The sequence below is a fragment of the Excalfactoria chinensis genome, chromosome 7 (assembly GCF_039878825.1).
Source record: "Excalfactoria chinensis isolate bCotChi1 chromosome 7, bCotChi1.hap2, whole genome shotgun sequence".
NCBI lineage: Eukaryota > Metazoa > Chordata > Aves > Galliformes > Phasianidae > Excalfactoria > Excalfactoria chinensis.
The window spans coordinates 22,006,575-22,028,470 of NC_092831.1; the positions used below are offsets into that span (position 1 = coordinate 22,006,575).

Here is a 21,896-nt window from a genome sequence, read left to right on the forward strand (position 1 = left end):
TTTCCACAGAAATTTGTTATTGACAATGTATCAATTTCACTTTAGCCTATCCTTTCATGACTGATACTTTCCAACACAACTCCATCATACTACATTGTATCCTCAATGTTTCCAAGTCTACAGGAGGAATTTGTAGACACACAGGACCACTTGGCACAAGTAACAGTTTTTGCACAACCCCATAAACACCCAACTGAAATAACAATACTTAAGTCCTCATCCTTACCTGTTTGCACAGCCTACACCAGGAATAAGTAAGAATTGTATGCTGGTACCCAGGGACTGGGGAGTCCAGCTCCTTTAACACAATTTGCACGCATCCTTGCCCATGTACAAAACGACGAATATGGTGCACCATTGGAGTTTCACAGAACATGCTGGGGCACTGGTATGAAGGCCTTACAGAGAAAAATGGAAACACTTATGAATGATCATATGCAAAGCACTGCTAAAGAGTTGGTTCAATTCATCTCATATGCCTTTTAATGTCACAGTACTATTAATCTTTACTATAAAAAGTTTCCTAAGCCTTTAATGAAAGCTGCTGCTTACTGTTCTTGTTTAGGAGCAGCATGTAGGGAGTCTCCCCTGCCAGAAAATTGGTCACAAGAGTAATGACTGGATACTGGCAGCTATCACAGTCTTTTTTTTACTGTTTCTATTACTGAATCTGTTCCTATCAACATATTACACATAGACCACAAAGTACGAATTAAGCACCTGGAAGTGCTGGAAGAGAATTTTGGCCATGTACTAGAGTAAAGGCTATGGGATATGCCAAGGAGCCCTCAAAATCCTGCAGCTTCAGATCACGAAGGAAGAGGTATGCAAAAATAGTGCCATATAACCTCTTTGAACAGAAAAATCCATGATGTTTCTTTGGATGGCTGTCTCTCAAGTCACTGCAGAGACTGGTATCAGAAAAATAAGTGCAGAATTCTTCAGGTAGCAGAATCAAATAGGCAATTTGTCAAAAGCACTAAGAGTTGAAATGAAAAAAACAACTTCCTTTCTCATATAAAAAAAGTACTGAAATTATGAAGACAGAGCAATTATCTTAACATGGGACAGATCTTGTTTAGTTTAGAGTGAGATACACAAATAATTCACCTAAAGCAGTAGCGCTCCAGAAAAATCCCTAGAGTCAGGTCATTTTTTCCGTAGAATTCCATGGTCACAATCCTAAAGCAGGGAAAGAAGAAAAGCATTAGAAGAGCAATTCTGCCACTGCTAATTGTGCAGTGACCTTTAGGTACACCAATCTGCATCTTTTGCTTGGCTATTTCCAGCCTTGTATACACTCAAAGGCTCCCCCCCACACCAAGCCTTGACTATTCCCAAATTCTTACTGTCAGGTTCACTAAGAGACTGAAGGAACAACTTCAAACTTCATATTTAAAAGTGGAATTCAATTGCACTTTTAACGAATATATTCAAGAACACCTACACACAGAACATTAACATTCAAACTGTTACAAGAAGAGCATGTCTAGAAGGTAAAAAAAAAGCCTGAAAGTACTTGAATAAAATTTAATAGCAGCTTATTTCTCAGAATCTGAAGTGACCAAGACACTTGACAGGTAAATATCAACAGAAGTGCCAATTCAGATATTTCTGAATAATACAATTATGTCACTTTATTGGCACTTATAAGTGAGCTTATCACATTCCTTGGTTCATTCCTTAGCTTTTATAGGAACTCAAGACCTTCTTTTTCAAGAAAGGCACCTATAGAATTTCATTGATTTAGACAATGAAACATCAAGACTTGTCCAAGGAGCAGCGATGAAAGCACATCATAAGTTCTGCATAATCAACAAGTCACAGCCCTCTTAGCCAAAAACGTAGATGAAACCCTGCTGACTTTAATATGAGAAGGACAGTAGTGTTTTCAAATCCCACTCTCAGGTAATACAACCTAAAAGTATTCTGAGATTATTTTTAAGATTGGACATTATTTACATACACTAACTCTTCATCACAGAACTGCCTAATGAAGTGCCCTCCCTACAAGTACAGATGTCTGCAGTCAAAGGTCTAACTAAAGTACTCAGTTTCATTTTGGGCCTTCTTCTTCATGCCTGAGATTAGAAAGGCTGTGGGAAACAGCTCTGGATCCACCTGATCAGGCAAGAGGAAATTTTGGCAACAGTTCCCATTAGAGAATGAATAAAACCTACAGACGAGTCCTCAGTGAAATACTTCAAGATGCAAGGACTGACCTTGTCTTTGGAAAGAAGATAGTAACTACACAAGCTACAGAAGTTCTCCTACCAGGGGCTGACACAAGCACTTGGAGCATTGCTGGACTGCGCAGAAGAGCTACTGAAGAGAACACAGAGCCTCTGATGGTTTACTGGACTCAAACAATCCACCTGGTTGAGAGAAAACAACTCACTGGTTACAGACATCTTCATCCACACATAACCCATGACAGAATTTTATTCTAACAGATTTAAGGACAAATTCCTGCTTTTTTTCTTTTCTACAGATTCACTTAACGTTATCTTTGCACTTCAGACAGAAGTGCTCACTGGACATTTTTAGGGGAACTAGTATGCATAATAAAAACAGTGTATGCATACATGTTACTGTGGAAAGGAAGCTAAAGGGCCAGAACAGGAAACAATCAAAGCCCTGAGACAAATGTACAGCATCTTCAGGACACTGAACACTTCTGCACAACTTGAAGTCAAAACTTTGTCATTATATTTTAATTACTTAATGCAGCTACAAAAAGACTTCCAGACTTCTATTCTCCTCTGTGAAGGGATTTACCACTTTGCTGACAGAGTGGAACCACCTTTCTTTCCACACCTTACAGAGCTATGAAGTCACCAAATATTTTCTTTGATTGCTGAGTAAATTATAACAGCATAGACGAGTAATGGCTACTCTTACAGCCTGTAAGAATACTGTCTGTGAAGCTACACAGATGTATATTTATACACCCATTAAAATATGACTTCTGCTCATGAACTTGGGGGCTAACAGCAGCTCAGGAACCAAAATGTATGACTATTACAAGAAACCAGTTCTGCTACTTTTATCATAGACATCTTTTTGTGTATAGTTCCCAGTGCAAGAAAGTCCCAAGGTCTCAGATATAAATCAGCAGCTGTCATAACAGTTCCCCCTGTCTTTAAATATTTTTGGTTCCAAATACACTGCCTTACTTGGAAATTTCTGACAAGATACCACCCCCTCCATTAAGACATCTTCACATTTCTCCAAATCTCCCAATACTTTACAAACACTTCAATGTAATTGCAGCCTATAACTGTTTCCATGGCATTAAGCCCTCTCACACCTTTAGAAATCAGTACAATCAGCAGAAAAGCTGTTTCAGAAACAAAGAATTTTCTGCTTCCTCCACATTTTCAGGAATCAGCCATATGCAGTTGAGTTGAACAGTCAATCTACTAAACTGATTCTGGAATCTCACAAGCTTTTCCCTTCTCAGGGAAATTTTGCAGTCACTTTCCTGTTCAGTTTCTCTCATATTCACCTAGTTCTTGGTTACACTAGCTTGTTTAAGTGCCCACAGCAATATAAAATGGCTCTGACTTGGTTAAAAAAAAAAAAAAAAAGTCTCTTATGCCATTTGGTATAAAAGACTACACGTTCTTTGTTACCAAGGGAAATAGATATAACTGTATTTTGAGTAGCATAGCTTGGATCTTACCTTATGAGACCAGGAGGATTCACTTTGAGCCAGTCCTTTTTCATCCTCTTCCACTTTGCATCCAGTTCTTCCAGCAGGGACACTTGATACATCCTTACTCTGGGCAAAGGGATCTGTGCTTCTCTGTAGTATCCTCCCCCCTCTGGCTCGATAGTCAGCCAGCATTCTGGCTAAACTCTGGCTATCACCTAAATGCTCTGCTATTCTAGTACTGACCAGCTCATGGGAAGGTAAAATTTGGATAGCCTTGGCTTGGACACTCCCATTCATCCCTTGCAATCCAGAGAGATCCCGCAGTAACTGTCTCTTCCGTCTACTCTCCAACTCCTTGTATTCCTTATTAAGGAGAGGAGACCAATAAACTTGCTCAGGGAAGTATTCTCGAGCAGGGCATCTCATGCCTTTTTCAGTCAATAGAAATGGTTCACGGAACACCATTACAGGAGAAATACAAAGAATAACATCTTTCAGCTCCTGCTTAAATGCTGCAGAGTAAGTCTTGAGACGATCCTCAGAAGAAGTTACCTCCTCTGTAACATATAAACCAGTATCATCCTGGAGAGGGTCTCTGAAGACTCTCATCTGATTCTTGGACTCCTGAAGATCATCTGGCTCTAGTGGCTGGCTGTCCAGAGTCACCAAGTGTTGGTCCATGCCATGGAGGGGAAGCAGGGATGTTTCAGGTACTGCAGAAGGTACAGAGTGAAACACTGGAAATGACGACTCCATTTTGTGGCGCTCCTGCTGTTTTGAGGGCATTGCTTCCAGCTGACTGTTCTCTTGGTCACTTCTCTCAAATAAACCTCTTTGTTCAAGCAAGGTGGCCTCATCAGATGACACTGACTCAGAGATCCCAGGAAGTTTTTCAGCTGAGGGTTCAATGTCTCTGATCGCCGTGCTGAAATCCTCACCATTGAATAGGTCCTGTTGTTCATTTTCATCTCCTGGCTCTTCAATAAGGGAGTGAAAGGAAGTGTTTCTGGTGAGAGTAGGGGGCATGGCAAACTCATCCATAAGGAAAGAGATTTCCAGCTGGGAGTGATAAGCCACACAGATCATAAAGATCAAGATCTCCTTCACACGGGCCAGCTCATACTCTGCAGCACCACACAGTTTGATAGTGCAACCCAGGTGTTGGGGACACCCTTCAAAGAACATTAGAGTTTTTGTTTGATCTAAACAAAACAAAACAAAAAAAACAGAAAAGCAAAATATGAGCATTAGGATGACAACTACAGTCAATCTTGATTTGTGGAAATATAATTTACAGTGAGAACAGTTAAGCTGCCAAACAGGTGCACAGACTGACCACGACATCTCTATTCTACACTGTTTTCAACACAGCTAACAAGCCCCTAGGAAATCTTATCAAGCACTAAAGTTAACCCTTCCTGTTTTGAATAGGAAGTTGGACAGTGGACTCCAGGGCAGCGGAAGGAGAAAAACACGAATTCAGAAGAAACAAGCCAACCTAATTAAAAACTAGCATCTCTCATCTTAGTAAGATAGGGGAGTCCTTGTACTTCTTGATCAAGGTTTTTTGTCCAGTGCCTTATAACACTTTTATTCCTAGTTGTAGCAAAAGTTAAGAAAAATTAATAGGAAGGATAATAATACTTGATCACACAAGGCACGTGACTGTTCAGATCTTATTAAAGAATAACAAAACACCTAGTGCTTCATGCACACAAAACAGGATCCAACAGGCTTTACTCACCGTAGGGCAACTGAAACACTTGCATGTAAAATTTATGACAGGTTCCCAAACGTGGCTTAGTCAACAGTTGATCCATTGACATCACCAAGTCTCCCTGCGTCATTCGACTTACTCGGTCCAACACTTGCTGTGAAAACGAAGACAGTAAGAATCTACAGTTACCTCTTACTTTTTATGTTTGGATTTCATTCCAGTCATCCAACCATGCTCCACACCCAAATAAAATTTTAAGAGCAGTTTTGGCAAATATTACTAATGAGAGAGAAGGTTGAGCCCTTTCACGAAGATAACTGAACCCATTCAAGTGAAGGAAGTTCCAGGAGATACAGTGCAGTCATTGTAGGGCTGTTTGTCAGGACAGCCAACTCTGTTTGGCTCACCCTGCCACGCAGCAACAGAGGGCCTTGTTGGGGATCACAGGGCATTTGCAAGAAATAGTCAGAGGTAACTAGAATCAATTCAGTGTAAAGAACTGCCAAGCAAGGGCACAGCAGAGAGTAGGAGGAAATGTTACATTCTAGGTTTGCCTGTTCTGTCTTCTTGGAAATGAAATACCATTAAAAAAAAAAAGCCCTGGTTTGCTCACCGGCTTGACATTGATGACTAGGGTGATACCATGCTCTAGCAGCATGTCCTGGGCAATTCGGGACACAGTCTTTTCAACAAGGACCAAATTAGGCCTGACATCAACTATCCTCTGCACATAGTTCTTCAGGAACTCCCGCTCCTGCAGACATAAACACCACATAGCAGTTAACTACAGCAAACTTGTCTGGGAAAAAAAACGGAAAAATAATATCTAAATACTTAACACTACTTTCTCATTTATATACTAACCACTCCTGTGAAACAAGGAAAACAGATATTTATTTCTTCCATTGTGCACATTTTCTCACCTCCTATGCGCACCATTCAGCATATCATTATATGCCCTAATCATACATGGCTATCTGAAATAAGAGACATGCAGAATCCAAACATTTTTACATATGCATAGACACGTCACACAGCAAAAACCACTCTGTAAATACAGTCTGGAGTCAGCATCTCCACTCTTGATAAACTAGGTCACTTCCTCTCTACAAAACAGTACTTCTTTCTGCCATATGAACCTCAAATATCTTAAATAAATCTAACTTGCTTGTACAAGTATTAGACAAATTCACCAGAGGAGAAGCGGTACTGGACCTGGTGGCCACAAGTGCAGAGGAACCATGAACTTCAGGAGAACTAACTTCTGGCTGTTTAAGGAACTACTAGATGAGATCCCCTGAGAAGTTCTCCTTAGGGACAATGGAGCAGAGCAGAGCTGGCAGCTTTTAAAGGATGCCCTTCTGAGAGCACAAGAGCTTTTCATTCTCTGGTACAATAAATCAAGCAGAGAAGGCAGGAAACTGGCACAGCTGAGCAGAACCTGCTGTTGAAACTAAGGGAAAACAGTGACAGTGTCCCTACATCCACTTCCTGTACTTGTGACATGGGAGGAATACAGGGATGCCATCATGCCACATGGTCTGATAGTGGGAATGTGTCAGAACTAAAACAGAGAAGATTTAGGTAGGTGTTAGGCAGAAATTCTTTACTCAGAGGGTAGTGAGACACTTGCTGCCCAAATTAATTTGTGGATACCCCATTCCTGAAGGTGTTCGAAGTCAGGTTGGCTAGGGCTCTGGACAACCTGATTTAATGTCTAATTTTGTGGTTGGCAACCCTGTCCAGAGCAGTGGGATTGGAACTAGACAATCTTCAAGGTTCCTTTGAACTCAAGCTGTTTTATGATTCTACGAAAAAGTAAAATTTATATGTACCTTACAATCCCACCAGAAAATGTCTTATGTTCAAAAGGTGCTAGAAATAGAGCATTTTAAACAAAAATCATTTGCAACATTATGTTCTCCACTTTCAGACACGTGCTAATGTTGAGCAGCTTCACACAGGAATGCTTCCATTCACTCACAGTATACAAATGCCTTCTCATAAACCTCTTGTAACCTTCTCAGCAGAAGACTGTTAAGTTCATACTCTATTTAGCACAACTTCTCCTTGCCAGCTATTACAAAAGGAAATTCCCTTATTTCCTGTGCAATTCCACTAACTCAAGTGTACCTTGCACACCAAAGAGCTAGGTGTGCACTAATCACCCTCTTCTGTTCAAATCACTGGACCTTGAGCAAGTCTAACCAATAAAAGCATACTCTTACCTGAAGTACTATAGGGTCTATGCAGGTAAATTTTGTTTCTTCTCTATAAAGGTACTCGATAGAGCACTTCAGCAGAAGAATTTTGGGATTTTTTATGCAAGAGTTCATCTAAAAAAAAAAAAAAAAAAGCCACAAATTTTTTTAAGAGAGAAGCAGAAGGGAAATGCAAATAAAGGGGAAAAAAACCACTATAGACTATCCATGACTGTAAGCAAAATTTCTTTGTTATTTACCACACCATATCTATCTTATGTTACACTCAGATTTCACAGCTACTGCCCAGCAAGACTGCAGTGCTGAAGGTTTCTGCACCCACCTCCAAGAGCATTAAGTCACATTAAGTCTTAATATACTTTAGAGCCTCCAGATAGATAATTTCAGTCTTGACCTCTAGCCTTATTTAAAGGTTCACTTAACTGTACTGTCACATAAATCAAGACCATAAAGATCTTTTTTTCTGTCCAGAACTTGGAGCAGGTCATAGAATCACCCAGGCAGGAAAAGAACTCCAAGATCATCCTGTCCAACTGCCCACCTAACAACAGTATTTCCCCACTAAATCATGTCCCTTAGAATAACATCTAAACATTTCTTGAACATCTCTCCAGGGACAGGAACCCAAACCTCCCTTGGCACAACTTGAGGTCATTCCCTCTAGCCACGTGGGAGCAGAAGTTAACCCCAACCTCCTTCCAGGGAGTTGCAGGGAGCCGTAAGCTCTCCCCCTGAGCCTCCTCTTCTCCAGACTATCACTAGATGCCACTGGAGTAAAAGGGATGAAAAGGATATTTTGCTACAAATGCTTGAGGGAAGATTTTCCTCCCCCTCTCACTAATTTCCCATCTGAAAGAAAATTGCTTTGAAAAGAATGTGGTTTTGCTTCTGAGCTCAACAAACTGGAGAAAGTCGTGAGAAAAGCATCTAACACAAAAAGAAGTCAGAGCACACTTCTTTCCCTCAGCACATTCTACAGCCAGCACTCAATCAATCAATCAACTCACCTTCTTGTGCGCAACATTCTTAGTGCATACAAATCCATTCACCACCATGGAGTCAAACTTCTTTCCACCAGGGATCTAACAGAGTAAAAGAAGTTTAACAATATTAAAGTGTTCAGCATTTGAATAACTTTTAGACATCATAAGCCTTACAGAACAGCCACTGTGGCTAGTGTACAAGCTTTGTCTACACCTTTAATTACCAGATTAATGTCATGCTGGGCACAAAACTCATTGTCAAAATCATGGAAACTAAGGACAAAAGCACAGAAACAAGTAGTAAGTTCAAGGACATCCAGGCCCCTCCTAAAAAACATGTATTTAACAAATAAACATACTCTGGAAAGTAATAAAGAAACCCAAGTTCTACAGTCCACGAGGAGCATATTCCTCTGTATGCACCAATTTCACTAGTCATGAGCAAGACTTGTAATGATATGAGAAAAAACAAACAAACCTACTGCTCAAACACAAATGCTTGAGTATTCTGCCTGCAGTCACAACCAACCACAGGAGCAATAAACAACATGAAACAAGTTCCTGATTAACATGTTCCTCTTACCAGCATGTGAAAACACCTATGAGAGCTTTCATCTGAACATCTGATTTTTGAAACTGGGCAGCATCAGTTGTTGCTGCTTCAAGAGATGCTACAGAATTGCCATGAGTAACATAAGGCTCTCCTCATATTTTACCTTGTTTCCAAACAGAAAAGGCCTCCCAAGGCAAATTTCTTCCATGCAAAAATAAGCCTGAGCATGTGGGCTTCTGTTACACTCCTTCCCTGGAGGTTAGTTTCAACATCAGCTTCTCAGAAGAAGCTCTGCCTGCCATACCTCGAGCCCTACAGTTCAACAACGACATCACCGAGAAACCTGGTAAAACCGGACACACCCTCCCTACCAATCAAGTTTTCCTCTGAGAAGAAAGTCATTGTACTTTGCATCCAGCAAATTAAATCCTCCATAAGGGGAAGTTGCAAGGGAATGGATTGCTACACAGAGTCTTGCAAGCCACTTACACAGTGTTCAGTACCTCTACAAACAAAGTATAAGACAGGAAAGGAAGCGAGTCATTACAGAGGTGGTATTCTTTGCTAAGTTCTGCAGCCTAAAGCCTGAAAGAACAGGTCAGCTGCAGGGCATTAAAACACCTTTTGCAGAAAGCGTAACTCTTTCTGTACAAATTTTACTAAAACCTCACACTACTCAAAGGCCAGAATAACCAATTTACACCACTGGACAAGCCGAGCATGGAGGTGACAACTCTCCCCCTTCAAACAATGGGTGCTGCCAGAAGCTTCATCTTTTGTCTTTCTCTACCCCCAGTGTTGAGAACTTACTTTTTTGATGTGGACAAACTGGCGGATATCCATGTCATCATCTCTATTCTTGACATCAGGCCTTACAGTTTGAACTACCTGACAGACCACAGGTACAATGATATCCCTCCAGGACAACGACAAGGACTCATTGTACAGAAGCTGCTGAAGCAGTGCCATCATGTGGTTGTGGTTAGCAGAGCTGTAAATAAAAGATTCTGTGGTGAGGAAAATACAAAGCTGAGTTTAAAATAAATCATGTTTCAAAAATTACTTAATATTTACAGAACAAGAAGTCATTTGAAGATATGGATCCTTAGAAAGTTTTACAGTCAGCTCTCTTCCACTTGAGCAGACATACGATGCTCCAAAAGTAATGCCTCTTATTTTATCATGTACACCAGTGACATCAGACACAGCTGTTGGTCATAGAGCAGTAAAGACTGAACCTTCCCACCAGTATTTCATGACATTTTGTTGCCATGAGACAGCAGCAGTCAAAATGGTGTCTGGCACTGAAATGCATAACGTTTGCTGAATGTTTGTGGAGGCCAAACAGTGGACGTGAGCACAAAGAGGTGGAGGGTGCTGTATTTCAACAGTGGCAATAATGATGTGAAAGACAAGCCACGTTCCAGATGGCCACGCACAGTTGTGACACCACAAAACAAAGAGCATCTCAGTCTACATTAATTGGCCAGTGATGGTGACTATGTTGAAAAATGGTGTTCTATAGCTGAGAATTTGCTCTATCCGGTAACATTTTTGTTCTCCTTCTACTGAAGTTTCCACATTAAAAAAATAGGAGGTATTACTTTTGGAATAACCTACATAAAACCATAGAAAAGAGCAAAAATATCCACAGAAGACTGAGCCCCACTAAAAGCTGGTGGAACAAGAGGGCTTCCAGAATTGTTACTCAAGATGTGAAAATTCTTTGTTTTGGTTTTTCTTACAGCAGCCTTTCCATGGCTTGTTTCTCCCCATTCTCTTCTCTCAGCAGATCCAGATTGCTGTGGTGCCAGCCTAGCGGTGTGAAAAAGAGTTCTTTGGACTTCTCCTCCACCCTCCTGTTGAATAATGATTCTGCAAGAGACAAGACAACTTTGTTAATACAAGGTCACAGCTGAAGGACTACTTTGAAAAGGAAAGAATTTACTAGGGCATAAGTCTAAGCTTCTTGAAAACCTGAGTTTGAGCTAGAAGTCATAGTAACATGATGCTATAAACAATATTAAGCGTAACAGCAATAAGTGTGCAAAATGAGTTACTGAAATTCTCATACTGCCAGCACAAAGCAGGTAGTTTGCTCTCCTGGACTTAAAATTATGGCAAGAGGAAAAAAAGTTAGATTGCAGTTTTCCCTACAAATAAGCAGTAAGTTTTAAATACCTTACATAGGCCTTTTAGATTTAGAACATTGATTAAAGGCACAATCATTCAATCTGCAGATAGCTGCTGCTTTGCAGACATAAACCAGTTACCTGCACTAGAAAGATCAGGTTACGCCACTCAGGCTGCAGCACAAGTTACAAAAATATCTTGGAACGGGCCTTGCTCAGCATGTCTCCCAAACATTTTAAAATACTATGCTACCAATAAACCCTGATGCAAGTTGTAGTCCGATCTCAAACATCACCACTTTGCTAGTCAGGGGCTAACTACACTGTAAATCATTTATGCTAGTAGTGTACAACTTCCCATTGGCAAGCATGTAATCCTTTAGAATTCAAGCTAAAAGCAACTGCATTATCTGAATGCAAAATCCTTTTACAACAACGTGGACAACTGAAAAAGACACTTTAAAAGTAGCAATTTACTTTTTCCAGACACTTAGCGCTCAAAACTATCTGCATAGAACAGCAGAAGTTAAGCAGGGTTTTTCCCTTCCCCCACTCTCCTGCAGAAGTTCATCTAGAAACTAAGCATTATTTCAGCCAAACCATTTTTCTGGATGTACAGACACCGGGATTTCCCTGATTATTTCCTCTTCTCCTCTGAGCTCACTGCAATCAACAGCATCAAATGGAAAAAAATCCCACGAGTAAAGCTGATTACAAAATTGGAAGGCACGGTTTTAAAACTCAGAACTATGGCTGATGGTCCTTCATTCCAGAAGCAGTAGTGCTGGTGACAGGGAACCCAGGAAGTTTTAAGAGATGAAGCTCTAAAAAACTACTCTGTAGGAGTGTAATCCATTGTATTACATCTCCATTTGCTTGCAAAGAAAGTCAGAACTGGCATCTGTTATACAAGTTTGTGGATAAGTAAATTATGAACAAAAAGTGATAAAACCTGCCACTGGGACTTACTTAAAAAAAAAAAAAATAAAAGATTGAGTTACTTTGAATGAGAATTTTGAATTGAGAAAGAATTTGAGCTTCAAAAAGCTTAAAAACGACAGAATACAGTCTATATGCCAGTTCTGCCTGAAGTAACTTCAGTTTGTAAAATGTCAATGCTCTATTAAAAGAAGCATAAAAGGCTTTTCATCATTATATTATAGTACACAACAGCAACATCTGAAATATTTCCTCTTACCTTTAATAAAAGCATCACTTATAGAGAACATCTGCTGCCCTCCGTTGTCAGGATTCAAGTACTCTGAAAGAAGAGAAAAGAGGGAGATAGGCGGAGACAAATGACAGGTTACACTGGTGTGCCCATATAATTATGATGTACACGCCCACACCAGAAGCAGCAGCATTACTCATCTGAGCATTTAGTCACTAATTTAGCAACAGCTTGATGAGTGGTCAAGACAAGAATATCCTCTCATTCTCGTTCTATCAGAAAGTTCAAGGAAGACAAGAAAACACTATTTATTACTGTATTACCATGGAAACAAAGTAAAAATAAGCATAGGCTGAACTGACATTTAAGAGTCGGCTCTTCCTATTGACACTTTAAAAAAATAAAAATAATAATAATATGAATATATTTGTGGCAAGCTGTAAAAACACCATGGGAATGACCTCCACATTCTCATCTAAAAATACAGCTTCAGGAGGCATTCTGATCACACATTCCAATGAAATATTTTGGTGTTATCAGACTCAGTGAGAGATCAGCCATAAGATTCATCACTCACAGTGAAGGGAACAAAAAGCAGCCTGCCTTTTGAGAGAGAGAAGTCTGAAACCTAAAATAGTTTGAAATGTTTTGAAGAATCCAGGCACAAAAATGTAGACTTCAGTATCTGAGGAAAGTGAGAGTTACACATCATCATTTACATTTGGGAAACAGGACAAAACTCCATCTGCTACACCTCTTTATCTTACTGGATCAACAAAAAATAAATAAATAAAAATAAAAAATAAATCAATGATATTTCAAGCAGGCTTTGTAGCTACACAAATCTTGTTTTCTCCATAGGCCTACTGTGCATTAGTTTAGTTTACCTGTTTCTACAAAAAAGGGATTTCCATGGGAAAACAAGCTGTAGTCAAATTTTTTGCACACTGTGATGATCCCAAGTCCAAAACCAACCCTTTATCATCTTTCCTGAGAATGCTCCAGACTTGCCACCAAAAACAATGCAAAGCAAGGCTTCAGACACCAACAGAAAGCAAGAGGAATTAGACAGGACACAAGCAATCACAAGCCTTTGAACAGCAGCACTCCTTACACACCAGAGACCCCTTACACATCAGTATTTCAAACATCTAAGCTTGTCTGCATTTACCCAGTTTGAAATCAGATACTCAACAGATGATCAGTGTAACAAACACACAGAACAAGAAGGGGCAAGTATCCCTTGCAGCTCAGTAGTTATTTACAAACCCCTTTCACCTCTTTCTTAGATGAAGCATTTAGTGTTACAAGCAACCTAGTGCTTGACCTAAGTTGGCTCGTCTTCAGCATTCGCCCATAGCCCCTCCAGATAGAGGAACTGTTCCTACACACATACCAACATCTCGGTCCCTTTCAACCTTACAGCAGCCTCAGGGCAGAAGAACTCACTGAAATTAGAACCGACATATAACCCTGACTGGCACAGCCAAAGCAGCAGTTATCACCAGCTGAAATTAACCTTGGATCAGCTCTAGCCAGAGAAGCAGGTGAAACCTTCAAACAGGGAACACTTCTCATTAATAGAGTTCCAACTCCTGCAACTTTGCTTCCTTCTATTTCTGTCCCAAGGGAAGTTTCTGACAAGGTAAGAAAACCACACCTCTTCCTAGGCCAGAGAGATGACACACTCATAGATACAAGTTTGAGCCCCTGAGAGTGGCTAATGAACATTTCTTACAGAGATGGAATGAGACAAGAAAACCCAGAGAATCCTGCTATTTTGTAGCCCTAACTGCAACCAGTTAGCTGTCAAAAAAATATCCTACATTCTCCCCTCACCAAACACACACACGCAAAAACCAACACCACACACAATATACATATGCATAAGTGTAATATTCAAGAGCATTAGTAGAAGCAAATACCACAATGTACACAAATTCACTGGAAACCAGCAGGTAGATATTTTAGCAGATAAATCTATAGAACGTTTAAAAGTCTAAACAGCCATAATTCACAGTTTTTCTTCTAGATACACAAAGCACGCGTACATCCAGAGACAGCCACTAAAAGCTGTGGCATATATCCAAAAGTGCTCTGACAGCAGGACTCTGAGCCTTGGCAAACAGTAGCAATAAAGAAATGTGTCATTATACAAGATTCTCTTCTCTTTCCCCATCCTAACTAGATGCTGGAATCTAAAACTACCCCAAATATCTGCCCTCCCAGGATGTTTGGCTTCGAGGGCATTTAGATAAGTTTTTTATACTGATGATTGTGTCTTTTTAAGCACAGCAACTAAAAGCCACATTTAAAATAAACGAATTGAGTCACTTAATCTCTTCATCCAATCCAAATGCAGAAAGCAACGTTGCTTTATTTCCCATTTTGATACATGCCAGAAAGTACCGTTATTTGTGAGTAGATGATACTACAAGTCACTTACACTCATTTTTAAGATATTACATGCCAGCTAGCTTGGAGTCACTCGAATTTCATGGGAGCACACCAGACATTAGTCAACCTTTCATACAATAAGTTCTGCCACGAGGCCCAGATTATATACAAACTGCTGTAATACAACACAGCCAGCACATCACAGGCCATTGCTTCAAAGCAGCTGACCTCCACAACCAGTGGAAACTGCAACTCTGTTAAATCATCTGAATAAAGCTGCTAATCACTTAGATCAAAGTGCAGTGAACCTGCACTTCTAGCACTGAGGCTTAGTCCCCTCAGTCTGACCCCAGCAACTCCAATTTATACAGCTGTGAGGAAATCAAATGAATAACCTCAAGATGTGGGTATCATCTTCAGCTGTTTCCTCTTTTTCTTTCTAAAGAAAATTAAGTCACTGCTTAGTCACCTGGTCTCAGCACAGGACAATTCAGATGAAATCAAGCCCAACACATTTGTCTGGCACAGGGAAGTTACTGATCTCTAACACCCACAAACCTAATGTCATGAAATAGCTACAGTGTTCTATTACATAGGTCACTCTGAAAGTAATGCTTCCTATTTATTTCCATGGAAACTACAACAGCTAGAAAGAGCACAATAACACTATTTGATAGAGCAACTTCTCAGCTACAAAACACTTTTTTTTTTCAACATGCTGACCATCAGTAGCTACGCATTCTCACCAGTCATGAACAAAATCCTGCATACTACACTCAAAAGTCTGCACAGCCATCTGGAATATCACTTGTCTTTCAAATCGCAGTCACCAGTACTGAAACGCACCACCCACCACCTCTTTGTGCTCACATCCACTGTTTGATCTCCACAAATGCTCAACAAGGTTTGATAAATCTCAGTGCGTGCCATTTTTTTCCATTCAATGACAGATCTTTGCTTCATACACACTTCCATGTCAGTTGCCATTTTGTCAGACTGCCCCTCTGCCTCCATCAGTCAAATGGTGACAAAAGGTCATGGAATATTAGGAGAAAGATTCAACCTCTACTACCAACATCCATCTATGATGCTGTATGCCAATATAATAAAGTAGGAGGAATTGCTTTCAGAGCAGCCCTTATTAAAATAAGCTTCTACATAAAATGAAAATAGTTGCCTATCTAGTTCCGTCGGATCAGTGTCACTCTGGTAATCAGTAACACCTTGGAAGGCACCTTTTGCAGAAAATGGCCAGGATAAATGAGAACACAGAATGAAAGTCTTTGCTTGCACTCATACTTTAATACATTCTGGAACAAAGTTTCAGAAGTCACTGTACAGCTCTAGGCACTACACAGTTTTGACATCTACTTTTTGAAGTCTTTCTGTAACAAAATATTTAAGTACCCAGGAAATTCCAGTTTTCCTATAGACAGGAAATTTATCTTGCAACTCAGGGTGTTGGTGGACATTTTAACTTGCTGCACTCTGGTTAGATCTTTCCTATAAAGATTCTGACGATGCAGATATTAGAAGACAATAAAAGATGTGAAATAAGTCTTCTGTATCTGCAGAGGAAACAAGTTTTTTCAGAAAATGCAAGAAAATATTTACTTTCCCACCACGTGTTTTAACGACTTGTATTTCTACCTTATCTCAGTTCTGGACATTTTACTGAGGTACATTTCCCTCTTAAAAGAGATTGTTCCAAGTATTCTTCTTTGAACTATACTCCTAGGAAAATAACCTGGTTAAGAGACCACACATTTCAGGAACAGCTAACAAATACCACTCAGCAGAGATCCCAAGATATCACTGTACTGCCATTATACACAATTTAAAAGCAAAAAAAAAAAAAAAAAAATCTATCTCTTTTCACTTCCCTCTCTACTTGCCTTCTCTGATGATCTTCCTTGAGCACTCACAAAAGTGCTTCACTTCTGGTTATTAAAAACCTTGACTTGGCTGACAGTTTCTGGGAGAAGCAGGCTCTCTTACATTCCCCCTTGAACATACAAAGTTTTTTACATTTAAGAACTGAGATGCACAGGAAACCAAGATTATCACTCTACATGTCTTCTAACACTGTTCCATGCCTAAGTTAACTACAGCCTGTTTTAATGCCAACACATACTAATAAAGGTAAACTTGCTACAGTTGTAAACTCATAAAATGCTGCAACACACCTGGGCCAGGTTCAAGCTCTCTTTAATAAACCCTCCCTCCAATTAAGAAAACTTACATATATTTCTCCCTCTCTACAACTATCCTCCCCTTGCAGCTGTACAGACTTTTCTTTTGATTAGGGCATGAGCTGGAAACAAGACAAAAGGAATCATTAACAAATTGGTGTCAGTAATGCTGACAACCTTCCCTGCTATAAACCACAGTCAAGCTTGAATTTCAAACTTCCTCTGCTCCTCTTTGAGGTGAGGGGAAGAAAGCATACAGATTTGTTTCTGTAGACATTTTTAGCAAATAATAGTTTCAGTAGGTAATGACAAATGCTCCCTCTAATTTGCCTCACTCTCTCTGTTATCTAATGTACTTTGAAAGTCAGCAGTGGCCAGTCCTCCCCCCCCTTCTTATCTATCACTTCAGTTTCAGAGTATGCAATTCACATGTAAGAATATATGTAAATCTTGTATACTGAGCCACACCAACAGAAGGGCTCTGTTAAAACTTCAAGAAAGGATGAATTCACTACAAGTCCCAATTATCTGTAACATACATAGATTAAATTAGGCCATACTGCACATCAGTATGATTATTTTTCTGTCAAACATAAAGTTAAGGTAGGATTAGAAACCAGCAGAAAGCTCATAAAGTTAATTTTGTTCATTGTTTTTCTGCTTGCTTTTTTTCAGTTTCACCTCAAACTGGGAAAGATGAGTACTAAACCAATTTATTCATGGACTACTTTTTCACCTCATTTAGGCAGAAACTGTATGTGTAGGTATGCTTTACTATGCGCAAACAGCAGGACACCTCGTTTCAACTGAAAAGAGAAAGTCACAGAGGAAGTTACACACGCTGCAGAGAAGTTGGTTCAGTGGGACTACTGAGCCTCTTCAGAGGCATGAATATCAAAACTGCAAGCAAGTGCCAGCTAGATATTGCACGTCCCCCTCTGTAAGACAGCTACTCAAGTAGCATCCAAATAGGTCAGTGCTATTAGGACCTAGCTCTCCATCATGTGCAACTCCAGCTGATGACTACCTCATACCTTTTTGGTCGGCAGGGTGAGGGGGCACATGTGGGTACTTGGAGTGCTTCTTGATATGGAAGTTCACGTTGTCCATCTCCACGTTCAGGCTGATGGAGGCGGCTGAATCACTGTCCATTGTGGACTGGAAGCTGCTGACTGAAGTGCGCTTGCTAGGGCTGGCGGAGTCTTTTAGTGTTGGTAAGGGGGAGGATACAGGGAGGAGAAGGGTTCAAATGGGTATAATGAGGGTATTGGAAAGGAGAAAAATTGTCTTTAATACATAAAGACCAGTGTGAAATACTACAAGAAAACAGTATTTTCACAGTTCTTATCTTGATATGTGCATACTGACATATTGAGTCAGCATTCTTTAGTGCATTACTATAGGACCAAAGTCGATCAGAAGTCTGTCTGAGAAAGAGAAGGCAATTTACATGCTTTTCGTCCACTACAAGTATGAAGCTTTACCAGTTCCAGTGAAAACAAAATACTGTACCATTAGAAGACACAGGAGGACTAGCTAGGTATTGTTTGCTTAAATCCTTACAGCCCCATGCACACATACACACAGGTAAAGCAAGACATGGTTAAACTGCTATGTCTTGAAGGACTAGAGATAACAGGAAAGAAGACAGATTGAGAACAAGACCTCCTGAAACTCACTGGCCAAGTTATCTTCTCCTTCATCAGCAATCTGCTCTGTGTCACTGTCATCAAATTTGATGTCTTTGAACCAGGATGGCTCTGAGTGCCCCTCTACAGAGTTCACAGAGTCGCTGTCTGGAGAGGGGGTTTCCGAAAACTCTGTGCTCTAGTAGGCAAAAAAAAAAAATGGTGTTAAAATGCAGCTCTGCTTATTTCAGCATATTTATTAAGGAGCCTTAGAAATCAGCCTGTCACAAACACAAATCAGACACTTTAAAATTCAGAGGATACTCTCAGTGGCCTGAGATGAATTAGCCATAAAAACCACTCCCCCAGCACAAAATAGGAACTGTCTGGAACAAGAAACAAGCATTTCTTTTCACTTCTCATAGTGCTTAGTTTATGCTTCCTCCACACTTCCATACATGTTGTGGCTAAGTGACGCTAAAGGACAAGTTCCATTCTGCTGCACATTTTTTGTAACCATACTGAGGGAAGCAGTTTTAAACACTTGTTATCTCCAACAGAAGCAGATGATGGCCATATCCTGTGCTCATATTCAGGCAGCTTTTGATGAAGACTAAGTCTAAACCACTGGAGTAATTCTGAGGCTGACCAAACAGAGCAACTCCAAGCTTCACTCACAAGTCAGGCTCTACAGTTTGCACTTTACCAGCAAACTGAAATACTGTGGCCAAGAGCTGAAACACAATGAAAACATGAAGCTAATGGCTGTAAGCTTTCTAGCTGATGTTCATGAGACATCTGAGCCATTCTCCTTTTTGAGAAGCTTTTTGAGAACATGAAAAGCTCATAACTAAGTGCAAGCTTATTTGCAATGAAATACAGTAGGATGGCTTATCTGGTCAGTGGTTTTCTGACTTTCTTTCCACTAGCCCTATCTGGAAAGCTGGACAGAGACTCCCTCCCAGTCTTGCATCACATGGTTATGATACTAAATTCCTTACTGCTGCCATCACTACAGATCAGAAGGTTATCTTATGTTCAAACATAGCATATCCAAAATACTCATACTTTGGAAATGTTTAAAGCTTCAAATTGCAAAAGTTTCAAATTGCAAAACAGACCCTAAACTATGCACGTTATATACAGCACAGTTGTCAAAAGAACTGACTGTGGCATTATAAGGCCTCTGGAAGATGCCCACCATGAAAGGTATTGGCATAAACTGGAGATCCTTTCCTTTTCTGTAGACAGCACTAAATGCAGCAGTTCATCCTCCACAAGGCAAAGCTCCAAAGCTTCCTGAGCAAATGTAACTTCTGCAGACTTTTGGCCACTATCGAAAAAGGTGTAGACTCCAGTTCTTTATACAGGAGAGCTTATTTAGAAAACACACAATGGCTGCAGAGATAATGACATTAAAATATTCTAGTGAAGAGCCAAAAGCAGTAAGAATCGTAACAGTCCTACTCCCCTTCTCCCTCAAGTCAGCTTCACCCTTTTACCTGTAATGGTCGGTACAGGGCATACTCGTCTCTGAAGAGCTGATCGTGATGACTGACACAATCTAACCAGCGTCCATCAACTAGTGCTTGTCCTATTGCAATGGCTTGGACCCTGGAAGCATGAGACCAGAGACAGTTTTCTGTTTTTACATGGTTTATCATGTACTGAGATGTCCAATGAACAAGACATACTGTTTGCACTTCTCCACTATCTTTAGTTCAATTTGTGCAACTCAAACATCTCTGCTAAGTAAGGACACTGGCTCTGTAAATATGAAAGCAATCTTAGTTTTATCTCCCTCTTGCATAGTGAAATACATCTGATTCTTTATACTTATTTATAGAGTCAACCAGTTCCACCAAAAATTTAGCTATCTAACACTAATACTGATCTGTGACCCCAAGGGCAGACTCGTCCTTTGGGATTATCAGTGAATTCAGCAGTCTGCTTTCTTTCTAAGCAGGAAAAGATTGAAATGAATTTTTTACCCACTCTTATCAACAAGGAAATGCTTTGTGTGGCCAAAAACTCCTTTGTGAAGCTGTGAGAACACACCTCTATATTACAAAGCAGGAACCTTTGCAAACAGATATCCAAAATGCATGTGGCTTGGTGACTGTGGAAATTGCATTCTGTTTACCAAAATGAAGCACACAGCTCTGAAGAAAAAAAATTTAAGAGAGCCTTTGCAATACAATCACTGTTCTCTGCCCAACTGAGTGATAACTGTCCTATACACTGCCTCCCACACCAGCTCCTGAACCAGCCTGCCCCCATGCCCTTTTCTGGGGGACCACGGGGAATCAGAATCATACTCGCAGGCAGCAAAGAATCAAATTTCCGATACCCTTATTTCCTTCTTTCTTGCAAAGGGGTCTCTCTCTGGAATCAAAGTTACCTGCATTAGCTAAAACTCACAACCTTCTGCAAGAGAGTTAGAAGACACCTGTCTTCCTAAAGCAACAGGGTCACCTTACCTTGTGGTTATGTGCCCATTTCTGATGAGCCAGTTTACCAGCTCTTTTCCCACAATGCAGTTGGGATGTGTTCGCAGCCAGTAGCGATGGTCTTGGAACTCCATTCCACTATTGTGATGGCAGATTTTCTTCCATAGATCTTTCAGCTGGACTGAGTCCTGGAGAGGGAGATGCACAAGTTACTTAGTAGTGTGAGCTAAGCACTGGTTTCAAGACCATCAGTCTGAGTCCTCAAATCAGACTTTCAATCAAGTACCCTCTACAAACAGGCACAAAAATAGCCATTCTGCTTAACTTTCATGAAGGTGCAAAACAAACAGCATACAAACATGGGCTCAGCTCCTTACAACCTTCCTTTATATAAGGTTGGGAACAAAGAAGAAACAAGGCAGTTACATTCAGAGTTAAGGGGCTTAGGGTTTTAATGGAGCAAGATTTTCTACCACCCGCAAGATACCTACACCCCTCACTACTGATCTCTTGCACCTTAGTCTCAAACTCAGGTGCTGTGTATAAGATCAAGGAAAATTCATCCTTTGGAAGAGGGTTTCTTTCCTACACATTCTTTTCTCATCTCAGGTTTTATGAAGCACTCCAGTTCATTTGCCAGTCCAAAGACAGCAAGTACTTGACAATGTAATACACAGTCATGTTCAAGTTCTGACAATCCTTTTTTACTGAAGACTCTCTTTTGTAGTGTCTAGTATAGAATATATATATATATGCCCTATATATATTATATATATATACACATTAGACATTG

At 40.2% G+C, this 21,896-nt stretch overlaps 1 protein-coding gene across 7 annotated transcripts in view; it reads right to left on the minus strand.

The window, feature by feature from the left end:
* Nucleotides 1-21,896, minus strand: part of PIKFYVE (phosphoinositide kinase, FYVE-type zinc finger containing) — a 58,052-nt gene that overhangs the window by 19,301 nt on the left and 16,855 nt on the right. For all 7 annotated transcript variants that reach the window (XM_072342341.1, XM_072342340.1, XM_072342342.1 and 4 more), the window contains 15 exons: nt 21,134-21,291; nt 20,156-20,267; nt 18,705-18,852; nt 18,060-18,227; nt 12,464-12,526; nt 10,879-11,008; nt 9,944-10,124; nt 8,605-8,679; nt 7,604-7,711; nt 5,989-6,129; nt 5,403-5,529; nt 3,686-4,860; nt 2,275-2,375; nt 1,111-1,182; nt 227-398 (listed from right to left, as the gene is read on the minus strand). In XM_072342341.1, coding sequence (XP_072198442.1) covers nt 227-398; nt 1,111-1,182; nt 2,275-2,375; nt 3,686-4,860; nt 5,403-5,529; nt 5,989-6,129; nt 7,604-7,711; nt 8,605-8,679; nt 9,944-10,124; nt 10,879-11,008; nt 12,464-12,526; nt 18,060-18,227; nt 18,705-18,852; nt 20,156-20,267; nt 21,134-21,291 — 2,931 coding nt within the window. The remainder of the gene's footprint in view (nt 1-226; nt 399-1,110; nt 1,183-2,274; nt 2,376-3,685; nt 4,861-5,402; nt 5,530-5,988; nt 6,130-7,603; nt 7,712-8,604; nt 8,680-9,943; nt 10,125-10,878; nt 11,009-12,463; nt 12,527-18,059; nt 18,228-18,704; nt 18,853-20,155; nt 20,268-21,133; nt 21,292-21,896) is intronic.